The sequence below is a fragment of the Solanum pennellii genome, chromosome 7 (genome assembly GCF_001406875.1).
Source record: "Solanum pennellii chromosome 7, SPENNV200".
Taxonomy (NCBI): Eukaryota; Viridiplantae; Streptophyta; class Magnoliopsida; order Solanales; family Solanaceae; genus Solanum; species Solanum pennellii.
In genome coordinates this window covers 4921940-4947497 of record NC_028643.1, presented here as the reverse complement: position 1 = coordinate 4947497, position 25558 = coordinate 4921940, and the positions used below count along the sequence as shown (strand labels likewise).

Sequence of the window (25558 nt, the reverse complement as noted above, 5' to 3'; positions counted from 1 at the left end):
TGTTCTTTCTATTTTTCTTATTCAAACCCTCTTTCTTTTACCCTAATTAGCATATAATTAAGTATAAAAGATGATAAAATGCCCCACTACTTGTTTCAAGGTTCCCACTTTTAACCCCCAAGTAATTAAATTATTAACATTAAACTACTAACTTTATAATTATAAGCAGAAATAGTCCAAAACGCCCCTTAAAATATTTAACAAAAATCCGACCCAGTCAGGGTCACGCAGTCTGTGACAGTCCGTCACGACTGTGACGGTCCGTCCTGCACGTCCGTCACAAAGTTCAGAGAGTTAATTCTGTGGAAGGATTTGTGACGGTCCGTCGAGCCCTCAACGGTCCGTCCTGCCATTTCGTCGTGAAGTTCAGAGAGTCGATCTCAACACCCAAATTTCAGAATTCCAAGTGTTTTGGAACGAGACCCCCTCGACGGTCCGTCGTGGGATCCGTCGACTCAGCCAGTTTTTCCAGAAATAAAATCTGCTGCTCAAAACGACTAAACAGGACGTTACATGTATGTTGCCGGTTTGTGCTACTCCAAAATTTTGATTTGTTTAGTCTGGTGTCTCTTTAAACTGTCGGATAAGGACCATCTTTAAAGTGATTTTTTTTTGGGAGCCATGAAAAGGAAAGGGAGACAAGGTGAAAGTGACGGTGAAAAGGTAAACTTTTTATAAAGTGGAATAAAAAGTTCCACTTGATAAAGTGGAAGAAAAATTTCCGTCATATATTAAAAATAAACGTTATGACACTAACGGAAAACGTTTAGAAAATTGGATATAGTGAAACTTTTTTTTCCACTTAACTTATTTTAGTTACTTACTAAAATAGTGGCTTATTTTGATTACTTTTATATTTTTGTGGCTTATTTTGGTTCCCAACTCGAGCGTGTACTTACGAAACCTATTTTTTCTACTTTTATAAGAAAAGCCACATTTTAAAATAAAAAAAAATTAGGTATTTCTCAAAATATATGGATTAAAATCTTCCTTAGTAAGGGTTCTGACAAATAGTTTTATAAATTAGCAAAACCACTTCCATCTTATAATAATTATAGATAAATAAAATTGTTATATGATGCATGAAGAACAATAGATATATATTTTTTTAAAAATATATGTCACTATAAGAAGAAAATACTTGTGAATTTCATTATTAGATTTGTTGACTATATGCTTTATTTAACAAATATAAAGGCATTGAAGCCATAGATTGTAGTGGATTCCATTAAAGAAATTAATTGGGTAAAAACTTATCTTTAATTTGTTTGGAATCTAAATCTATATAGATAATATAACAAGTAAAACGAATGCAATATTTTTAAATTATTATTATACATTTACAAAAACAATTTCATAATGATGATTTTTGAAAAAATGGGACTCCAATAGAGCTATATTTCATTTCATTTTCCTATTTTCGAAATATATTTCTTTTTCATTAGTTGGTATATTTCTAAATCGTTTAGATGGAAATGTTGGTCCCATGAATAAAACAAGAAGAGAAGAACATTTATAGGGAAAAGATTAGAAATTAAGACTATATAATAAATTAGAGTAATTAAGACTACATAAAAAAATTAGAAATTTATTTACTAATATTTAATTAATTAGATTATGATTTAGTGAAGGGGCAAACTTAAATAGTAATCTAACTTTTGCCTAAAATTCTTTCCACTTATAATATAGTATGATATGATATGATTTGCTGATTCATATAAAAAAAAGAAGAAATATAATAATAGATAAAACATTCGAAATATGCGATATCATTCTCACGATCTTGAAATTAAAAAAATAGACGAAAAATTTCTCACGATCTTGAAATTAAAAAACAAGAAGAAAAATAATTTGAAATTCAATGTACAATCCTTTGAGCTCTTGTCAATATTCACTTGCATAAGTTGATGACAACTCACTAGTCTTTGTTTTATTCTTCAAGTCAAACTAAAACACCAAAAACTTGCAACTTAAAAGGCTAATATGATCATTTCTACAAACAATTGTTCAACCGCCATAAAAGAACTTCCTAGGAAAAGAGACTTCAGGCTGTTCAAGCTATACTTCAAAGGGCGAACAGTTTTGTCAGTAGTGACACACATTAATATAGAGCATGATACATAATTGTATCCTTTAACATGGCTTCGAATCACATTTTGCCCTTCAACTTTGGGTGTGCACAAGTGACACTTAAACTTATATAAAGTTGAACAAATAAACACACCTGTCCTACATGCCATTTTTGTCTTACGTGATGTCATACGTGTATTATGCCATGTAGGACGCATGTGTTTATTTACTTAAAAGTTGGATAGTTAAAGTGATTGTTTGTGCATTATGAAAGTTGGAGATCAAAGTTAAAATTTGAAACCAAGTTTAGGGTGCAATATATGTATTATGCCTTTATATAGGGTAGACTATCAATGTTTGGATGACCGTCAAGCTAATAAGCAGTGAAGTCGGCCCCACCAAACCCAAAGTAAACAACCCCTCATGGGTCAAGTAGTCAAGAACTCGTGGGCATTCTTCTTGAGACTATCTCCTCTGAGGTTTTCTAGAGCTATTGGGGAGGATGTCCACGAGTTTTTGACTATCTTCCCTAAACAGACTACATACTTTGGATTTGATGGAGTCAAAAGGAGCCGACTTTACTGCTTATAAGCTTGACGGGCCAGGATTGACAATCACCATATGATCCTGGGATTTCCAAATCATTTCTAGATTTTCTTCTTTCATGGCTGGGCATCCACTATGGCTGGAAAGTCTACCCCATTTTTTAATTCAAAAGATAAACTTGAGAAATTAATTAGGACTTAAGAGGTTTACATGCCTCATTAGTCATTGTTCCGTTGCTAACATCCTATGATGTTTTAATAATATTTCGTTTAAAAAAGAAAACATTTACTCTTCATCTTAGTTTATTTAAAGAAGAATGATTTTTCTTTCTAACATTTTAATTTCAACTTTTTTATGTGACATGTTTAATGCCATAAGATTAAATGACTCAGTTTTCCACATTGCATATATAAGGACTAAAATAAGAATAATGCAATATCACAAGATTGAATAGTCTTCTTTATTTTTTTAAAACTCTATGCGCTAAGTCAAACTAGATCATTCTTTTTTAAAAAGGTAAATGTCATCTCTTCCTTTGAAAAGTGATGTGGTTTGGGCCCCCTCCTGTTCCAAAAACCAGCCTAGTTAAAGAAAGGAAATATCCTCTACTGATGCCTGCTGATCAGAACTCTTGTCAATTCAGACCGCAAGTAAGCCTTATTCCTCAATTTGTAAATATTCAGTCACAAGTCGGACATAAAAAAAATATAAAATATATAAAATGAGAGAACAGAACTTATTCCAATCAAACTTGACCAATATAGTGCTTGTCTTTCAAGAATAGATGACGGTTTGCTGGTAAGATACATAAATATAATCGACAATCATTTGCATTGGAACAAATAAAAGGATCACTAATAAACTCACCTTTTAGAGCTTTTTGTTGGCGTGAGTGGTTCAGTTAACATTCTGACTCTTGAAGATTTAGATTCAATAACAAATGGCACTATATACCCCTTGATTGTGTTGAGCGGCTTCACCTTTTAGCGTTTCTCTCGCTAAAATGCTTAGTGGAAATATATGTTCATTTCTCTATGTAGGATAGAATTGTTAGAGTTGTGTAATTTATGCTAGAGCTTATCGAGGATGACTTCCTCAGCTGAATACAGAATAGTTTATTCGATAATATCTGTTGTACATGATTAACGCGTAGGAGTTCGTGCTGAAAAGGAAATGATACATTTGTAAAATTTTAGATATTTTATGAGAAACAGTTAGTATAAATATTTGTAGGTGTTCACATTGTAGCAATGATTCAACTGGCTGCTCAACAGTGACAGAGATAACAAAAAGACATGTATAGAATATAATGATACAGATAATAAAACGAACCTTGACGCAGGTTGTGTCAACTATGTCTTCTACTGTCAGGGAGAGAAATTTTTCAGCTAGATCACCAGAAATAAATATTGTTGTCAAGCCACTAGCAATAATATCAATTTCATAGGTACACCTAAAATCAGTAAGTTAATACTTAAAATAGACACGTATATGGATGTGCATCTAAGTTTACAATACCACATCTTAGCGATCAACTATTAACTAATTTGAAAAATAACTTGTCTTTGGAAATGAGACATCATGAAGTTTGTAGTTTTGATGGATGACAAAGAGTTGTAGTTTTGATGACTAACAAAAATTCTTGATGTGTAAGAAATTATTTTTTATAATCATCAAAAAGGGGAAAAATGTTGGAAAGTGTAATATGGTTAGCAAGTTTTGATGATAGACATACACACACCAGAAGCTATAACTGTAAAAAGCATAAACGTGTAATTTATGGCAAAAAGAAATCAAAGCGCGTCGCATCACACACAAATATAGAAGTCACATAGTAAATGGAATAAACTCGTAATTTGTGGTAAAAAGAGATCAAAACGCGTCGCATCTAGAATTCAAGAGAAACAAGGAAAATTGAAACTTGAGTACGTGTACAAGTTTAATTGAAAAAAAGGAAGTTGTGTATAAAAAAAATTGTACAGTAAAAAGCAAAATATTGTATTCCTTTTTATACTACAATTGTACTCTTCTCCTTATATGATAAGGAGACATAATCAAGAGGGAAAAGGATTTGTAATTGTAATTCCTTTCCTTGTAGAAGTTGAAAATAAATCAAACTCTATAAAAGGATCAAGAAGTTGAAGAAAAAAAGTGTCTTTGCATAAACACAAATCGAGAGAATTTATCAGCAAAGCCAGAACAATAGCTATTGCATATTCACGAAATATATCATCTAGAGAGTTTGATTCATTACAAATGCTCAAGATAAAATGTTTTCTTATTTGTCTTTATGGGCTAGATAAAATCTTAATGAGGCCCAAGCTAATCTGGGTTCCCAAGACTGATCTTTGACTACTGTTTCAGGTGAAGGTGAGAGGGAAAAGACCAACTTGGTACATGAATAGTGCATGCTCCAAACAAGTGCTAAAAATGGTAGAAAATTTCTTCTCGCTCTTTGATTTTCAAGGAGGCTGTTTATTCCTTGAAAAGGATGAGAAAAATGAAAGAAACAAGATAAAAAAAAGGTTGAAGAAAGTGACATGATATCAAACATCTTTGATGATGCAAATTTAGGGAACACTGCATATGAACCTGGTTCACATCTAACAATCATTTATGCACCTGAAAGATGAATTATTGTACTAGTTTATGGTCATGGAGATAGGGGGAATAATAGAGCAATCGGGACAGTTAGAGTATGGTACACCTTCAAGGAGAACATCATTGTGTGAACCTGGTCCTAGTTATTAATTAGAAGTTGTTGAAATCTGATATCAGTAGGTTCTCTATAACTTAGCTTGAGATTCCTTTGATCTGGGAGAGTATTATGTAGCATACATACTCATGAAGGCTTTGAATATGAAGAACTTGGGAAAAATCAACCAAAGTCAGGGCCTATCGAAACAAGTTGATGCATATCATGATTTTCTTTAATAATTGTCTAGTAAACGAGTATCTTATGCTTGAGTAATTATACAATGAATATCTGCTAACTCAGCCTCGTACTATAACAGGTACACACTCCAATCAAATCTCAAATAATGTTTAGAAGGTTTGCGGATATTATCTCTACTATTTGCTAACACCATTAAGTAAATCATGGAGGAACACAAAAAGGGGGAACCTGATTTCTCTGTAATACTCAGGTATGTACCATCCTTTTCAATGCATGAAATTTCTGAGTTTGGGTCAAATATAAGCACTAGTGTACCTGATCGATCATCAGAAATTCAAATCTTATAAAAACACCAAGAACCATCTTTGACAATAAACATCATTCAATCCCAAATCATTCTAATGTTGAAAACCTTAGTCTTCAAGTCACTCATGCTTTATTTGAGGCGGAAGTTTGCTTTTACCTCTCACTTCTTAACCAGGTTCACAAACTCCAAATTGATATTTCATCCATTCGAAGTGTATAACATGTCTATCTCTCAGAGGGAACCATTCTCATAGAAATAACTTGTTGCTTGCTTGCATTATTGATAAACACATCTCTTTGTACGCCAAAATGTGGTGAATCTCTTACTTGTAGTTGATACTTCTTCAAAATGTCATCAAGAAAAAGTCTATCAAAAAAATCATGGAAGAATGAAAATGTAATGGAGTAGAGTTTTTAAAAAAATTGATGATGTACCTCATGTTTTTCTTGATAAAATTTCACATTATAAGAAAACTGATCAGAATGAAGCAGCTGGTGCACAATGGACATATTAAAGAAATCATCAATGGCAGTAACATCCCTTTCTTCCGCACATTAGTAATCATTGTCCCAATCCTTATCCTCAATTTTTTAGACTCTATGACTCGTGGATGTGCTTATGTCTGTCTCATACTCAAGATATCATATGCTTTTAATTTAGGGCTTAAACTGATACACATTTGTTTATTATGTTTCTCATTGAAGATATTAATTGTGTGTGAGTTTAAGATGACTAATATTCTCAAATTAACTTACTATATTGTTAGCAGAAGTGTACTTGAAAGTGTTGTCCAAGTGGTCATGAGTTAAAAATGATATTGCACTCATTGAATGTTATTCGAGTGCTTTGGTTATTGGTTTTCAATGATGCCAGAAGGGGGAAGTTGTATGATGTGGGTAAGGGACAAATATGCATAATTTGTCATCATCAAAAAGGGGAAATTGTTGGGGAATGAGAAATCATGAAGTTTGTAGTTTTGATGGATGACAAAGAGTTGTAGTTTTGATGACTAACAAAAAGTCTTGATGTGTAACAAATCATTGTTTATCATCATCAAGGGGGGGGGGGGATGTTGGAAAGTGTAATATGGTTAGCAAGTTTTGATGATAGACATACACACACCATCGCAGAATCCGCCGAAAGCTATAACTGTAGAAAGCATAGATGCGTAATTTAAGGCAAAAAAAATCAAAGTGTGTCGCATCACACGCTGATGCAGAAGTCATATAGTAAATGGCATAAACTCGTAATTTGTGGTAAAAAGAGGTCAAAACGCATTGCATCTAGAATTCAAGACAAACAAGGAAATTTGAAGCTTGAGTACGTGTACAAGTTTAATTGAAAAAAAAGGAAGTTGTGTATAAAAAGGTTTGTACAGTAAAAGGCAAAATATTGTATTCCTTTTTATACTATAATTGTACTCTTATCGTTATATGATAAGGAGACATATTCAAGAAGGAAAAGGATTTGTAATTGTAATTCCTTTCCTTGTAGAAGTTGAAATAAATCAAACTCTATAAAAGGATCAAGAAGTTGAAGGAAAAAAATGTCTTTGCATAAACACAAATCGAGAGAATTTATCAGCAAAGCCAGAACAATAATCAATTGCATATTCACAAAATATTTGCTCCACTGTGAACTATTGAATGTTGAAGTATGATCAATTAAAGTCAAGGGTTAATTAGTCTTTGTTGATTTCTTCTAGGTTTACTATTGAGTTGTAATAATTTAAAGATTGTGTAAAAAGAAGTGTGTTTGACTTCTTGGGAGTAGAGTGTTGTGAGAATTGTAAACAAGAAGTGGGTTTGACTTCATGGGTGGTTAGAGTGAAGAAGAGTTTAGAGCTTTTGTAAACAAGAAGTGAGTTTGACTTCTTGGTGATTGGAGAGTTTTCGATTATAGTTAATTGAAAAAGGTAGAAGTTTAGAGTTTGATTCATTGATTAACTGAGTTGTAAATCTTGAATTAATATAAAACTTCGTTGTGGTTTTTCCCTTCTTTGAGTTAGGAAGGTTTCCATGATAAATCTTTGTTTTATTGTGTTGTGACAGAATTACAAGAACCTGGTTTTTGTATCAGGGTAAGGCTTCTTCAACCTGAATTCTGAGTTTTTATTCAAAAAATGAACAAAATACATAGCTTAAAAAGCTATGCAGGTTCCAAGAATTCTCTGTTCTCTTTACAGCTCTACAATCTAAAGGCTAAATAAAAGACTATCTAAAATCATATACAAAAGTTCAATTCAACAAATTCACTAAAAATAACACCAAAGATTACCAATTTAATGACTTAGAGGTAAATTTTTCAAAATTACAAACAGAAAAGCACAACTCAACCAAGGTCAGAACATATTGAAAGCACATTTGAAAGATGATAATGACAACAACTTACTTGGGATGCTTTTCAAACTGCCCAAACATGTTTCGGTATGCTTTTCAGAAGATTTTACAACCACTTTCTTCTTTATTTTTGTACCTCAGAGACCACTTATGTTCAACCCCATAAAAAATCTTCACAAGTACAACAACCTGCATTAGAAAATCATAAAACGTTCATTCATTCTCATTAGTTAATACATAGCGGCAAACTGGTAGTGAATATGCCAAGAACTATTATTAATATGCCGAACAATAAATTGATGGAGCCCTAAGGCATAACCACAAAAATCATATTGATAGTCAAATGTAACTCAGAACATTTTTAAAAATAATTATATTAAATAACATTGTTTACCTTTTTTCTATTGTTCCGGGTGTTACTTCTCTTTTGATTTCTTTCTTCTTTTTCCGGTCTTTTTTTAACAATTTTCAATGTTGAGAATATGTATTTATTTAAATCTATGTCCTCAAAATCCCTTTCCAAAAGAAATGACAAAAGATAAAACTTTACATTTATAATCTTCGTATCAATTGCACCCCGAGAAACATGAAAAAACATACCCAAAAAGCGGGAGGAAGAAAGAAAGAAACACATAAAACATCCTGATATATAATACTGAAACTGAAAACAGGAATAAAAGAAAACCTGAAAAATTCACGAGAAAGAGATCTTCCGCAACTTTCAAGCAGTGGGATCTTGCATTTGGAGATTTTGAGTGATATTGATGAACGGTGGGTTTTTTGAAAAAAATTTCTCGAAAAGCTTGCTTACTGGATGCATTCCTTATTTTGAGAATTGCAATTGTGATTGATAATGGATTTAACATGTTAACTTGTCCATTATCATATTCATAAGAATGTTTTAAAAATGTGGATCAATTGAATTTTGTTCAAAATTTGGTATATGGACAAGTTTCAAAAATTATGTGTTCACACTAAGAAATAGTGAATTTTACTTTTGTCTTATAATTGTTATACAAAAGTAGGGTCATCATGTAGGAAATTAATTAAAATGAAGTTCTGGATGTTGAAAAAATAACTCCATCATTGATATTCCTAATAAGAGATCTATACCGAAACATGTATAATATAGGATGCAAATTACAAATAAATGGTGACAGATTTATTGGTACATGACATGAGAGGGGAGAGAATTGAGGAGTGAATGAAATGAAGAATGTGTTAGTGTCTATTTCCTTGAGTCATGTACTTAGTTCTAGAAAAATCTTATAATTTAATTATAGTTTTAAGATTAATCATATAACTTATGCACGAAATTTAGCCACTTGAAAAAATATATTGACAAATTAAAAAATAGAATTTATAGAATTTTATAATGAAATATATATGAAATGAAAACATATTATCCTTGATTGTCCTCAACTTCATATTTTTTGTATGATAGAAAAATATCAAATTTTGACCCGTCAACTTTAAATTTAAATCAAACTTATGTTAATTCACTCTTTCGGTTAATATGTTTGGAATCAAATAAAAGAAAAAATTTGATTATATATATTAATGAAGAACTACACATTTATAATCTAGTAAACATTTTTAGTTTACTTTAAATGTAAATATACCATCCTATTCATTTTTAGTTGTAAAGTTACTTTCACATACATTGTTTTATTTTAAAAATATACTTTTTGTTTGAAAATGGTGAAAAAATGACTAGGTTTCGAAAAATCAGTTAATCTTATTATTTAAGAAAAATCGACTTTCCAAATTACGGAGTCGCCACTTGATTTTTGATAAAATCAAGAAAAAATTTCAAAAGATTTAAAAACAGATTAAAAATCGATTGAAAAAGGTTCGAAGTTCAATGTTCATTCCGAGAAGGTATTAGGCCCTCGGGATACCCGCTAACTTGCGGTTGACCGGTGATTTGACTAAAATGACCTTGAAATATATTTTAAGATTTTAACTTAGTAAAGAATTCGTTTTGATATATTTTTTATTCCTTAATATTTCTAAAGGAAAACATTTAAAGGAAATTTAACTTAAGGGTAAACTAAATAGTGATAAAAGTAAATAAAACAAACAAGTAAATAAAATAGTAAAATTTTAAAATAATGATAAATGGCTGCCCTTTAGGAGATTATTAAAATTCTACCAAAATATTAATTAATTCAAATAATAAATAAAGAGAGAAAGATATTAGAACTTGGGCTTGATTGCCCAAATTCCTTCATTTGGGCTTTGGCCCACCTGTCCTACACTAATTAAATTTGGGCCCTTTTCAACAAATTAAATCCTGCAAAGATATTGTGGCCTTTTGGCCTATCAACATTGTTGCTGAAAAGGGCCCTGGTCCATTTCCTGTAAAAAAGAGTCAAGGTATACAAGTGAGTTATACTTTTGTATACAATTCGTATTGAACTTTTTGAGCCCTGCATTTGTTCGAATACGCATTTCTCATTGTTCACCCTATATTTTCCATATTGTTTCTGTGTATTTGTACCAGTACCATTTTTAAACCTGTTTAACAATTGTATATCGCTGCCCAAAATGTATACCAATGTATACGGGTTGTACCCTATGCGCGTATCATTTGCATATTTCCGTACTTTTATCTGAAATCGATGTCCCTGTATGTTAACCTGCCATTCATATTTTTTACACCTATTTAAGGTATAGCGTCTATGTATATCAGCCTGTTTTTCAACTTTCGAAAGTTGAAAGTTCCATTTTAGCATAATATCTTCACTTCTACAAAACCAGATTTCGAATTCAGATTTCCTGTGTATTTTCAACCTGTATATCAATGTATACACTGTTATATAGCTGGTATACAGCTTTCTGCAACACCTGTAAAATGTAATTTTCCAGCAGCCTCTGCTTTTTTCCTCCGACCTGTACGCCCTTCAGGAGGCTGACTGACTCGGGAAGGGTGTTTTGAGCCTTCATGGCTCAAATGAAGGATGCAAGGAGGAAAATGGAGTCCCAAAACGGACTCGAGAGGAAGTTTCACATGCAATCAAACGAAAATGGATTAGCATATGAAGTGATAACATAACCAAACAAATCTTGTGTAAAACAGAAAATAAGAAAGACATGCACACCCTTTTAAAATTTGAGTTAAGCTGGAACATGATTCCAAAAGAAAACTCGGATAAACTAGGAAATGAACTTGCAAAATATCATAAAAAAAACAAACACCAAGCAGTAACACATTGCAGCATTTATGTGCATATCATGTCTAGTAAACATAAGCACAGCAGCAGACATGGCAAGCCAACTCTAAACAATGCCATACATTCTAACAAAACAAAAGCATGGTTGATACTTCCCTTAGAGCAAAAGTGAGAAATCCAAATGGAAACATCTATTAAGAAGAAACAGTGAGCAGCTAGTCATTAACCGAATATTCATACTAAACATTCATCTCAAATGTACTTGTTTGAGATCTTTTCTTAGATAATAAAAAAAACATGACCTTTATTTTTAAACTCCTTCTTTATACTCAAACAAATAGGTAGAAAGATGCCACAAGATTAAGCAAATAATAATACCATGCTAACAGAGGGTAAACAGAGCAAGAAGACTGCTCCTCATGATAGCAGACACAAAATCTATACATAAACACGCTAATAAACCCGGAAATAACGACACAATGAATCCACACAAATGCTACTATCTAGATGATGTAAGAGGGAACAAAGAGGAACATCATCTCAAAGAAATTTCATGCTAAACCAATACTTTGTGGAATAGATAGATTTTAAAACTTTTCAATCGATGAGGGCAGGGGACAAATCTAAACAAAAGCAGCAACATAATAATAATCAATCGTATTACACTGAAGGAGTTATCAGCCAACTCTTTGAAGTCCAAAACAAGCACAAAAAAACATTAGACCATTTAAGATGAATATGCGAACTAAGGGACTGCACAACCACCAAAACTACATGAGTACGATGAAATCTTACTACAGAATGATATGAAGACAAGCGAATCGCAAGGGTGCAAACTATCACTGATTTAGGAACGAAACATGATCAAACAAAGATGGGTATTGACACGCCTGCATTTTCCGACTGGTAACAGAGCAATTATGACATCCTATTTTTGAACGTTTACCAACCTAGATTCAAACATGCAACTAAGACGACGAACAATGATCAATCAGAAATCCCAACAAACAATCTCTCGACAAAGGGTAAAAGTTGAAACGGTTAAGGAAAAACAGTGAAGAACCATAACAAACAAAAAAAATACACATCCCATCGTGTTCAATAGCGAATCAATCACAACAAACAATCCTTCGAAAAAGAGTACAAAAATCAAAACAAATAAACCAAAACAATGATGAAACAGAGGAACCAACAAGCATTCATTGCATAACATTCAACACTTGAAGCAAAATGTAAGTAAAAGAAGGCATTACCTTTCTCCGAGCAGCGAAACAGGGGATAGACAAGCAGGGGAATGACAATCCTCACCACACAAGCGTCTATACAAAACAACAACCAAGAAAGCTCAAACAGAATGGGAACCACGGACAAAGCTCGAAGAATAAGCCGGAAATGCTATAACACTACAGGAACCAAACTTTCGGTCTTGAAATGTATCTTTAAGACTAAGAAAAGCTTGAGTTGTTCTCTTCAAGAACTGTTCTAAGAAAACAGAAAACCTTTTTTCGAAACTATTTTTTCCCAACTCCAGAAATTATCGAAAAGGGGGGTATTTATAGGGATATTATTAGGGTTTCGATATTGGGAGGGTAGGACGAGGAATTTCCAAGATTTTTGGCCCATTTCCAGTTCAAATTTCCAAATGCTGAATTCTTATCCAAACCAATGGAATATGCCAAAATGGATGCCAAATTCCTAATGGTTGGGAAGTGAGGTGGACGGATAGGATCATCTCCCTCGTCCTTGGAGCTACGTGGCTCGATCTTGCTACTGCAAGGACGAATATGCAGAGACCCAGATCTAGAATGGCGATGCTATACGAAGCTGGAGAGAAGGGGGAAAAGATACGTTGGGGAGAGCCTGCTCACGCGCCTAAAGAACGAGGGGAATACATGGGGAAGGGATCGGACACGCGCGAAGGGGAGAAAGGGCAACGATCGTCCATCACTATTGCTGGATATTTCTTGCGAAGAAGAAGAAAGGGGAAATTGGGTCGGGGACGGGTTGAAAGGGAAAAGGGAATTGGGGCTGGGTTGGAAAAGGGAATTGGGTTGGTATAAGAAAAATAAGTGGGCTGATCTGAAAAGAATAAGTGGGCCTGGATGAGGGAAAAAATGGGCTAGAAAGGAAATTAAAGTGGGTTGCTGAAAGGGAGGAATTGGAGTGGATTGGGAATTAATTAAAAGGGAATGGGCTATGCTTTGGAAATTAGGGAACAACCCAATTAAATGCAAATTAGAAGATTTCACTAAAATTTAAACAAAACAAATTAATATCAATTAATTAACAAGCTTCCTAATTTTAACAAAATAAAATAATTAATGTAATCGTATACTAGTGATTAAAAAACGTAAGCATAACTTAAACTTAATTAATTTTAATATGATATTTATTAAAATTTAAAGTCTTTTGAGAAATAATCGTAAAAATATACCAATCATATACATAATTATGTAAAATATATATATATTATCAAAAAATTATAAGAAAAATGACAAAAATATTCAAAATAACATAAAATTCATACATTATTATTTTTCTTCGCAAAATTTATAAAAACTAATTATTTTAAATTGTTTGGAAATTTAAGAAGCTCGGAAACTAATTTATACCGAGGAGGGTCGAAATTGAGTGTCAACAACTGTCCCTCATTTTACTTGGACTGATACAAGCAATTCGAGGAAAATAAATTGACCAAGCCAATTTTGACCAACCTCATATGTCTTTAAGGGAAGGATTTGGCAAAGGGTTTAGGAATTATGGCCGAACCCTTATAACGGGTTTCCTACATATCTCAGGCTATATGAGAATTCAGGCCACTTGTAGTTTTATAAGCTTGATTTAACGCACGACTTCGAAAGAATTCAAAAGCTACCTCAATACCGAATTATGAAGGTATCGAAATGCTCGAGAATAAAACTGGAGAGCGAATGTTGGAATACAGCCGAGTTTTCAACATTAAATCCGCCTACATATCCTTAAACCTTCAGGAATCAGGCTGTGTGTAGTTCAACTCGATCGGTTGAAAAGTAAATCTATTATGCTAGATAACCTTCGTTTTTGGACAAGTGACAAATTAAATGAGCATGAAAAGGAGGCTTGTAACCTCTTAGCCATGAATGTGAAGCTCTTCACATCCATAGGTAAGAACTTACACGGACATAATTTTCAAAACTCTTGGTGTATCATCACTTAGATTGGAAAGTTGCTTCCAGTAAATCGAAACTTCTAGATGCGAGACTGAAACTGACAAAACTAAAGAAGAACCCACATGTCTTTTGATGGGAGTAGTTCGATTGTGGTGGAAGTTGCTTCCCTGCTCGTATCCTAAGAGTTTGACATTCCTCTTCGGACTGTGTCTCAATTCGCTGCTAAGGAAAAGTTCCATATTGTGCTGCATCATTTTTTATGTTGTCCGCACCAGTGGTTTTTGGAGAATTCATCCTTTTGGATGCTGTCGACAAAGACTAAGTAAAACTCATCAGCTTAAAAAATGCAATTAGGATGATAGACAGTGTCTTTTTATCATGTCGACACTTCATTGTTCTCCTCAATATTCGACGTCTACTCGATCGGTTTGACGTATAGCAAATAAAGCTTATGACTTGTGTTTTGTAGTATGATCTTCGATGTACTCTATACTTGATGTCGAAATAAATAAATAAATGTTGATGCGATATCGATATTTCTTTTGCCGTCATCTTCGATACTTTTCTTGATGTTTGCTTTTATCAAAAATAAAGAATGCAGTTGAGACCGATGGATAAATATTCCTCTTGGGATACACGATTTCCCTTTCTTTATCCATGCATGCCTTCTTGCGGGGCATGAATATCTTCCCGCAATACGTAAATTCTTGCGAGGTACGAAATCTTCTCGCAATGCATAACTTTTGGCGAGGCACGAAATATTCTCGCGATGCATAAATTTCAACGAGGCATGGATTCTTCTCGTGATGCATAAATTCCAGCGGGTATGAAGTCTTCTCGCGATGCATAAATTCCAGCGAGGTATCAAATCTTCTCGCGATGTATAAATTTGACGAGGCATGAAATCTTCTCGGGCGCATAATTATTGACTCGCGATGCATAATTTTTCGCGATGCATGATTTTCAACGAGGCATGGATTCTTCTCGTGATGCATAAATTCCAGCGAGGTATGAAGTCTTCTCGCGATGTCTAAATTTCAGCGAGGTATGAAATCTTCTCGTGATGTATAAATTTGACGAGGCATGAAATCTTCTCGTGATGCATAATGATTTTCCGCGATGCATGATTTCTGCGATGCATGATTTTCCACAATCCATGATTTTCCGCGATGCATGATTTCCGCAATGCATGATTTTTAACGCGCAATGCATCAATATTCATCTCGTCTCTGTTGATGATAACGGCAAGACGACCTCCAGATAATATATCGCCTTGATCAATAATAAAATAATAATAAAATAACTGTCTCCTCTGGGGTAATGCGTTGTCCTGATCGGCAATAACTATCTTGTTTAATAATGCGATGATGATAGCGTCCTTTACGGAAATCGTAAACTCTTCTTTGCCATTCCTGTTTGATTCACCTTTGAATCTTGCTAGATTTTCTTTGTAAATTTCATGTTGTTGGAATTTGATTGAAATAAACAATTCATATTCCCAGGTCTTCAACATAAGTGATTTAAAATGCCTTTTGCTTCTAGGCAAGCCATTGATTTTTGGATAATTTCTCCTCTTTGGAGTTCTCCCTGTTCATTCGTCGGAAGAATTTGCTGATTTCAAACCAAAGCTATAAACCCGCGTCCACAAAAAAACTGTTGGTTTTAAGAAACGTACTGATCTGTGTCAATTTTTTCATTTGTTTGCTCCTTTTCTTGATATCTCCGGTTGATTTCCCGATTTCCCGACTCTTGATAGATAAGACAAAATATTTTATGCCAAAACAAATGAAACATAAAAGGGAAAATTTAAGAGAAACAAATTTTTAAGAAATAGCATCTTCAAAAGGTCACTGCCAAGTCATGTCATATCAGTCTTAACAAACTTCTTTGAGTCTGACATTTAGAAGTCTATCTGATCATTTGCTGGTGAGCTTTCGAAGTCACTCTGGACTTGTAGATAAAACTCATAATGATATTTTGAGGCCATCCTCAAAATTTCTGTCCCAGTTTACTGTCTTGCTTATCTTTTCATTGTAACTGAACAGATCGCGAAATTTTTGAGATCTTCTCAAAATTCTGTCCCAGTTGTAGATCTCAAAATATCTTTAGTTTGACTCGCTGAGGAGACTCATTCTGGAGAATTATTGAGTCCCTCTCAAAAATTTTGTCCCAAGTCTACTGTAAAGAGGAGTAGAACTCTTGCGGAGATATGATTGAACCCTTGTGGCGCCTATGTATCCCGTTGGGGCAGGAATCAGGCCAAACATAGTTTCCCTCAAAGGTTTATAAAATAAAAACATTTACAAAGAAAACCGACCGAGGCCGACATAGGCCGCCTACGTATCTCGTTCTTGAGAATTCAGGTCAAACGTAGTTCAGATACAAGAAATAATTAAAGGGGATAAGGGAAGTGACCGAGGCCGATATAGGCCGCCTACGTATCTCAATTTTGAGAATTCAGGTCGAACGTAGTTCAGATACAAGAAATAATTAAAGGGGATAAGGGAAGTGACCGAGGCCGACATAGGCCGCCTACGTATCTCATTTTTGAGAATTCAGGTCAGACGTAGTTCATTACAAAGGGATAAAATTTAAGCAAAGCAAATACAAGCAAATAGAATGGTTATGAGTAAATAACCGAAATGCAAAATGAAACTTCACACGTAGTATCTCTTGACAACATCTGAGTTGATAGGTTTAGGCCATACACTGCCATCCATCTCTGACAGGACCAAAGCACCTCCAGATAATACTTTACGAACCATGTAAGGACCCTCCCAATTTGGCGCGAACTTTCCTTTGTACTCGTCTTGGTGAGGAAAAATAAGCTTAATAACCAACTGGCCAACTTCAAAATTTCTGGCTCTTACTCTCTTGTGAAAGGCACGAGTCATTCTCTGTCTATACAACTGGCCATGGCAGACTGCAACTATTCTCTTCTCATCAATCAAAGTTAGTTGGTCAATCCGTTTGCTAACCCATTCAGCGTTACTCAATTCAGCTTCTTGGATGATTCTCAAGGACGGTATCTCAACTTCAGCAGGTATAACTGTTTTTGTTCCATATACTAGAAAGTATGGAGTAGCACCAGTCGATGTTCTGACCGTCGTTCGATAACCCGGTAAAGCGTATCGAAACATTTCATGCCAACCTCGATGTTTGTCAATCATTTTTCTCAAAATCTTTTTGATATTCTTGTGGGCGGCCTCTACAGCTCCATTCATTTGGGGCGATAGGCAGTTGAATTCCGATGAGTGACCTTAAATTGCTCACATGTCTCTTTCATCAAATGACTGTCGAGATATGCACCGTTATCAGTAATGATGGATTCTGGCACTCCAAATCTACATATCAGATTGTTGCGGACAAAATCAGGCACCACTTTCTTGGTTACCGACTTGTAAGAGGCTGCTTCCACCCATTTGGTGAAATAATCAATGGCAACCAAGATGAATCTGTGTCCGTTAGAAGCGGCTTACTCTATAGGACCGACGACATTCATTCCCCAAGTTACAAATGGCCAAGGTAAACTCATAGCATTAAGTTCGTGAGGTGGCACCTGTATCAAATCATCGTGCACTTGACATCTGTGGCATTTTTGTATGAACTTGCAACAGTCATTCTCCATAGTCATCCAGAAATAACCGGCTCAAAGAATCTTTCTTGCCAAAGTGAGCTCATTCATATGTGTACCACAAACTCCAGCATGTATCTGTTTAATAAGCCTCGCAGCTTCAACAACATCCACACATCTTAGAAGACCCAAATCTGGAGTCCTCCTACAAAGGACTTCCCCACTTAGGAAGAAATTGAGAGCCATACGACGTATCGACTTCTTCTGATTGGGCGTAGCGTCTCCAGGATAAGTCCCAGACTCCAAGTACCTCTTTATGTCAAAATACCAAGGCAAACCGTTTGGTTCTGCTTCAACATGAGAACAATGGACTGGATGTTCTTTCAATTCTATATCCAAAGGATCAATATAATCTGTATCTAAATGTTTGATCATCGAAGCGATGGTGGCAAGAGAATCGGACAATTCATTCTATATTCTTGGAGTATGTCTGAACTCGATCTTGCGAAACCTTTTGCACAGCTTTTGCACATATTGTACGTAAGGTATAATCTTCGGGTTCTTTACAGCCCATTCACCTTGAACTTGATGAATCAAAAGATCTGAGTCTCCAATAACCAACAACTCATAGACATTCATGTCGATGTACATTTTCAAACCAAGAATACAAGCTTCGTATTCGGCCATGTTGTTTGTGCAATTAAATCGGAGCTTAGCTGCCATGGGATAGTGTTGACCAGATTCTGACACTAAGACTGTTCCGATACCTTTACCTTGATGATTTGCCGCTCCGTCAAAGAATAATCTCCAAACTAGGTATGCTTCAGAAATATCCTCACCCACAAACGACACTTCTTCATCATGAAAATAAGTCTTAAGTGGTTCATACTCTTCATCCACGGGATTTTCTGCAAGATGATCAGCCAAGGCTTGTGCCTTTATTGTCTTCTGAGTCACATACACGATATCAAACTCACTCAATAACATTTGCTATTTAGCTAACTTTCCGGTCGGCATCGCTTTCTGGAAAATGTACTTCAACGGATCCATTTTGGAAATGAGATATGTAGTATACGAAAACAAATCGTATCTAATTTCTGGGAAAGCCACGTTAGAGCACAACACGTTCTCTCCAGCAAAGTGTAACGAGACTCGTAGGTGGCGCCGACGTTCTTGAGGCCTAACGGCATCACCCTGTAGTGATATACACCCCAAGGTGTAATGAAAGCCGTTTTTTCCGCGTCTTCTTCATCCATCAGAATTTGGTGATAACCTGCGTAACAGTCCACAAACGACTGCATCTCATGTTTGGCATAGTTGTCAATCAAAATATTGATATTTGGCAACAAAAAATTATCCTTCGAACTAGCCTTGTTGAGATCTCTATAGTCAACACAAATCCTGATTTTCCCGTCCTTCTTGGCAACCGGGACGACGTTGGTCAACCAAGTTGGATATTGTTTTACTTCCACCAATCGGGACTCTATTTGCTTGGTGATATCTTCCTTAATCTTCAAACTCAGTTCAGGCTTGAATTTTCAAGTTTTTTGCTTAATCGGCTCGAACCCTGGGTTGATTTGTAGCTTATGAGATACGACATCGGTACTCAACCCTTGCATATCACCGAATTCCCAAACAAACACATAACTATATTCAGCAAGCAAATGAACCAGGTCTTCTTTCTGAGCTTCATTTAAGTGGGTGCTGATCTTAACCTCTTTAACACATTCTGAATCTCCTAAATTCACTGTTTCCGTTTCCTCTAGATTTGGTTTATGCTGATTCTCAAACTGCCGGAATTCCTCGGCGACGTAATCTAATTCCCCACTTTCTTCTTCACAATCATCAACCTTGTCGTCATTTGTCTCATTTTGTTCATTTAGCTCATGACATGACATGACATTGGCAGGTCTGTAACTTATGTTACTGAAATCATAAACAGACAAAATTAGGAAAGTAAAGTATAACAAACAACTAAATAAGTAAATTTAAAATAAAGAGGCTTTCATTTAAAACAAAAATGCAAACTTTGGCCATGGCATGGGGGCCATGTTGCCTTTTGAACATCACAACGGAAATTTAAAAATTGAACAGTTAAGGAAAACGCAGAAATGGTGGGTCTCGGGTCTCTTATGGACAACCACCGATTTTAGTGTGCATAAAATAACTCATTTCCACCGAAGAGTTCGGGACATCAGGATCGGCGTGGAAGTCCAGTTCTGCAGCACCTCCCCTGGTTCAGCATCGCGAATTCCAGCTAACTCGACCTCTTCCTCGACAACAGCATCGATCTCCTCGAAGAGGTCACAGATTCCTTCCCTTAAGTCTTCAGGCTTGGCATACTCTCGGATCGGAAAGGATTGATACAGATGCGGGATCGGCTTAGCCAACTCTTGATCCTTTTTATTCTTCATCTTAACATCATCATCTGTGGTGATGTACCCCAAACCATATCTGGATCCTTTAACAAGGATTGGAACAGGCTCAATAATTCCTTGGGAATCTCTTCCCAATCTGAAACTTGGCTCGAAACCGTTCTGGAGCATTACTGTGGCTATCATTTTGTACACGGCTGGCATGGGGGTCTGTGGGGCCAAATCTTCATCGGTGGCATTCACCAGCTCCACCGTGTAAAAGTCTGTACCTCGCGGTATATGATCAATGACCGGCACCTGCCTGTCCGAGTGACTTCCCTGGCGTGAATAACCAACTCTTCATTCTTTCAAACAAGCTTCATCATTTGATGGAGATTAGAGGGAACGACTCCAGCCATATGGATAAATGGCCTACCCAAAAGAAGTTTGTAACTGGTATCTATATCCAATACTTGGAATTGCGTGCTGAACTCTGCGGGGCCCATCTGAAGAGTCAAATTCACTGCCCCTAATGTGTCTCTTTGAACACCATCAAAAGCTTTCACATTGACCTGGTTCTGCTCCAGTTTCCCAAGGTCAAAATTTAGCTGCCTCAACGTCGACAATGGGCAGATATTCAAACTGGATCCATCATCTACCAAAACACGGTTGACAACCTTTCCACGGCACATCACGGTAATGTGCAGCGCTTTGTTGTGGGATCTCCCTTCGACTGGCAACTCATCGTCACAAAAGCTGATCTGGTGCCCCCGAATAACTTGATGAATCATGGCAACCACGTTATCACTACTTGTACTTGAAGTTACGTATGTATCATCGAGAGCTTTCATTAAGGCTTGCATGTGGGAATGAGAGATCATCAGCAGGGCCCACACGGAGATCTGAGCCGGAGTCTTCTCTAAATGTTTGACAATGGAATAGTCCTTCGGTATCATCCTTCTCCATAACTCTTCTGCTTCTCCTTCGCTTATCGGCCTCTTAGCATGGTCCTTCTTCTGTCCTCCGAGAGCAAGCTCATCAGGAGTGTAGCACCTTCCTGACCTGGTCATGCCTTGGGCCATAGCAGTTTCGAAGACAAACTTGGGCTTGACGAGAGTTTTCGAAGCACTGATATACCCTGATGTCATGGTATTTTTAATACTTTTTTCTTAAGTTTAGTGTGTCCAAAAGCCTTTTTGTGCTAACTTTTATGTATGTTTCTCTTTATTTGCAGGAAATCTGTCTAAAATATGAATGTAGAGGTTTATGAGCGAGAAATACAGAACAATACCACCTACGATGCTTGTGACGGTTCATCGTGCCCGTGACGAACCGTAGGTGGCATCGTAGTGCAGCTGCTGAAGGAAAATGGGGAATTATGACCAAGTGTGGGGTTACAGAGTGCGTGACGGACCGTCGTAGCCATGACGGTCCGTTCTGACGGTTCGTCATGAAATTCAGAGAAGTAGTCCAGTACCCAAATTCCAAAAGTCAAGTGTTTTGGAACGGAGTCCCTCGACGGATCGTTGTGCCTATGACGATCCGTCATACCTGCCGTCGAGGGTAATGAAGAGAATAGATGAAGAAATTTCACAAGTATGGGACGAAGGAGTCCATGACGGTCCGTCGTGACCACGACGTTCGTCGCGAGGTCCGTCACCCACCCGCGGTTTGACAGATATCCAGCAAATAGAGTCCTTATTTAATTAGGTTTTTATTTTTTATAAATAGTTCGAAAAACCTCGGTTTTGAGGTTGGACCCTTGATTATTGTTAGACTCTTGATTATTTGGTTAGACTCTTGATTATTTTTAGACCCTTTGTGAGACTCTTGAATATTTTGAGACTTTTGTAATTGATTGTTGGTGATTTTTGTTGATTAATCAAGCGAACTTTCGGATTTTACTCTTTCTCATTGAAGTAAGTACATGAATTATTATACCATATATTTGAATATTGTGATTATGAATATGGGTAACTTAACTCCATAACTAGGGTTGTGGGAACCATGGGCAAATAATGAGGTAAAACCTAACTAAAATAACCATTCTAGAATAGTGTCTTGCATGTATTGATAATTCTTTCGCTTAGAAGTCTTTTTAACAGATGGTCAACGTTAGAACACGCCTTAATGCTACTTGTCGGACCAAGGAGGTAGATAATAGAAAAAGAATTATCGACATAGATTTAGTGTATACTATCTAATAGGCTAGTATTGATTGGTACGAGGTAATAACTTAGTCAAATATCGAATACGATGCTTAATATGAGGTAAAGATAAGGGTTAGTATAGCAACACATGTAGCCGGACCAAGGTGCGGAGTGAAATTTTCTAGATGTCGTACCTAGGATTTAGAAATACATAACTTATCACTTTGCATACAAGATACTAAGAAAGAAATGTTATAGCTAGAATTATCAAGTTATGAACCTGTGGAGAACACGTAAACCCTAGTTACTTTTATTAATTGATTAAACTCCCACATTCGAAGTTGTTAGTTGTCTCCTTTAATTTCGCTAGTTATTTTCATTTATTTAAAATAGAAAACCCCCCTTTTTATCATTTTTGTTTTCCAAGGAAGTAATTGACCGGATAATAGTAATAATAGATTGAAGTTAAGTCTAAACTATTTTCCTCGTGGGAACGATTCCGACCTCATTAGATGGGTTATTTACTTGACACGACTGCTTTACTTCTTATTTGAGAAGTAAGTTTGAGCGTATCAGGCACCAAGGCAACAACCTTTGTAGGTGTCAGAATAACAAACTCTCTCCCTTCCTTGACGCTTAAAGAAGCGACAGCCCTTTCCAAGTCCTCATGCACAACGGGAGTAATCATCTTTGTACCACACCCGTCTACATCCGTTTCAATCATATTAACGTTACCACCTCCATGATTTGGCAACGGGTTTGTGTTGACATTCGGCGCCGCCGGTTGGAGAGAAACTACCTCCTGATCGATCACATCCTGGATTTTGTGCTTAAGATTGATACAATCTTCCATGTCATGTCCAACACTGTTGGAATGATAAGCACATCTTTGATCTAGCTTGTAAAACTTTGAATTGACATCCACGGGCTTGGGCCCCACAGGGTGGATGTATCCAGCCACTGCTAGTTTCTCAAATAGTTTGGTTCGGCTTTCATGAAGTGCAGTAAAGTTCCTTGAAGGCCTTTATGGTAATTCGGGAGGGGTTTTTGATAAATTGGAGCTTGGACCTGATAAATGGGCGAGGGCGCTCGGTAGCTCGAGTGTACATTGGCACAGTTGGGAGCAATATTCTGATAGGGAGATGGAATTTGGTAAGGTTGAGGGAAATTAGGGTATATGGGAGAAACATTTTGGAGATTTGGAGGTGGACATTGATACGACGAAATTTGAGAATTTGGATAGATGGGGGTAGTGTTATGGTTATTAGGATGATTGAATTGCGGGTAGTAGGCTTGGTGAAACTTAGGGGAGGGCCTAGAACAATCTTGGGAATGTGACGAGTTTCTGGGGGGTTTTCTTCCCCCATACGAGACAGCGGCAACTTCCTCTCTTTTCTTTCTCATCAATCCTGAAGATCCAGGTGACGCGGATACCCGGGCTATCTTCCCTAACTTTAGACCGTCTTCGATAGTTTCACCAACTTTGACTATCTCGGCGAACTTAGCTCCGACTAGCAACATGATTATTTCGTAGTATTCTGGCTCCTGCACCCGCACAAACACTTCCACAATCTCTTTCTCGGTCATTGGAGGCCTTACTCTTGCTGCTTCCTTTCGCCATCTATAGGCAAACTCCCTGTAGCTTTCACTTGGTTTCTGCTTCATCTTCTCTAGAGAATACCGATCGGGAACTATTTCGACATTGTAGGCAAATCGATCAATGAAGTCTTTGGTCAGCGCATTCCAACTGGGCCACTGCCTGGTTTCGTGTGGAATAAACCACTCGAGGGCCTCCCCACATAGACTTTGGCTGAAAAGCCGCATCAACAAGGCCTCATCCCTGCCAACTCCCACGAGCTGGTAACAATACACTCTCAGATGTGCCATGGGGTTGCCTACTCCTCCGAAGGTGTCAAACTTCGGAATTTTGAACCCTTCGGGAAGGTTCAAATCTGGGTGGATGTAGAACTCAGCGTAACTGAGTCCAACGACGTCTGGGATGCACTGTAGCTCTTTCATAGCCCTTTTGATTCCCTCCTTTATATCGATCTTTGCTTCTTCCTTTGCCTTCCATTCTCTTTCCTGTTCTTCATAGTTATCCAACTCAAAACCGTGCACCTCGTGCTCGGCAGGAACGGGAACTTGGAAGGTGGCTCTTTTTGGGAGGGGTGGAGCTATAGAGGGACTTCAAACGTTTTGGGTGGTCTGGTAGTTCTGTGGGTAGGCTTGAGGATCGGTGTTCTGATTTAAATGGGGATGAGGTGTTTGGAGATTGAAGGCAGTTTGATTTTGGTTTTGATTCTGTGGCGGTGGGGCGGTTTGAGTATTCTGAGAATGGGGTGGCATTTGAGGGTGGTTATTTGGAAGATGTGATGGAGTTTGGTAAGATACAGAAGCGTATTGGGGGTTTTGGGTTTGTTAGATCTATCACAGATGGATTATGCACAAGTGTAGAAGGCTGGTTCTGAGTTAGATCCGTGTTTGATGAAGGGAAGTAGATCGGAGGTCTTCCATCAGCAATATTAGAACCAAATCTAGGTGGAGGCGTATCTTGTCTCCGTTGCATTTCAACTCTCATTTCAGCGACCTGTTGCATCAACTGCATGATCAGTTCGTTCTGTTTCCGCTACGGTGGGCTGAGCCACTACAACGTCAGTAAGACTCACTTCGTCGTTGTTGTCTCCCATAATTGTTTTTCCTTTGTCTGAATTTGGTCTAGGGAAGGAATCTGTAGGACCTGTCGATCTGGTGAAGTAAGGATGATCTGCCAGCTTTGATCAACACACACCAGTTAAAAGGTACCTGAGAAGTGAAACAGCTCAAAGGCAAATTTGTCAGTGCAGATTCAGAGTACAAAACGCATAATATCACACAGACTGCAGATAAACACACAAGTTGCTTTGTCTGAAGATATCTTTAACCCACCAATGAGGACGGCAATACATTTTTGAACAAGCAGGAATTTGCCTGTTTTAGTTTTGACACTATCTCGGGAAG

General features: G+C 36.6%; 1 protein-coding gene across 1 annotated transcript; it reads right to left on the bottom strand.

The window, feature by feature from the left end:
• Window positions 1–17140: 17140 nt before the first annotated feature.
• LOC107024765 lies at window positions 17141–17707 on the bottom strand. The gene has a single exon (XM_015225733.1). It carries the CDS (start codon window positions 17705–17707, stop codon window positions 17141–17143), a length of 567 nt encoding a protein of 188 aa, XP_015081219.1.
• Between the last annotated feature and the right edge of the window lie 7851 nt (window positions 17708–25558).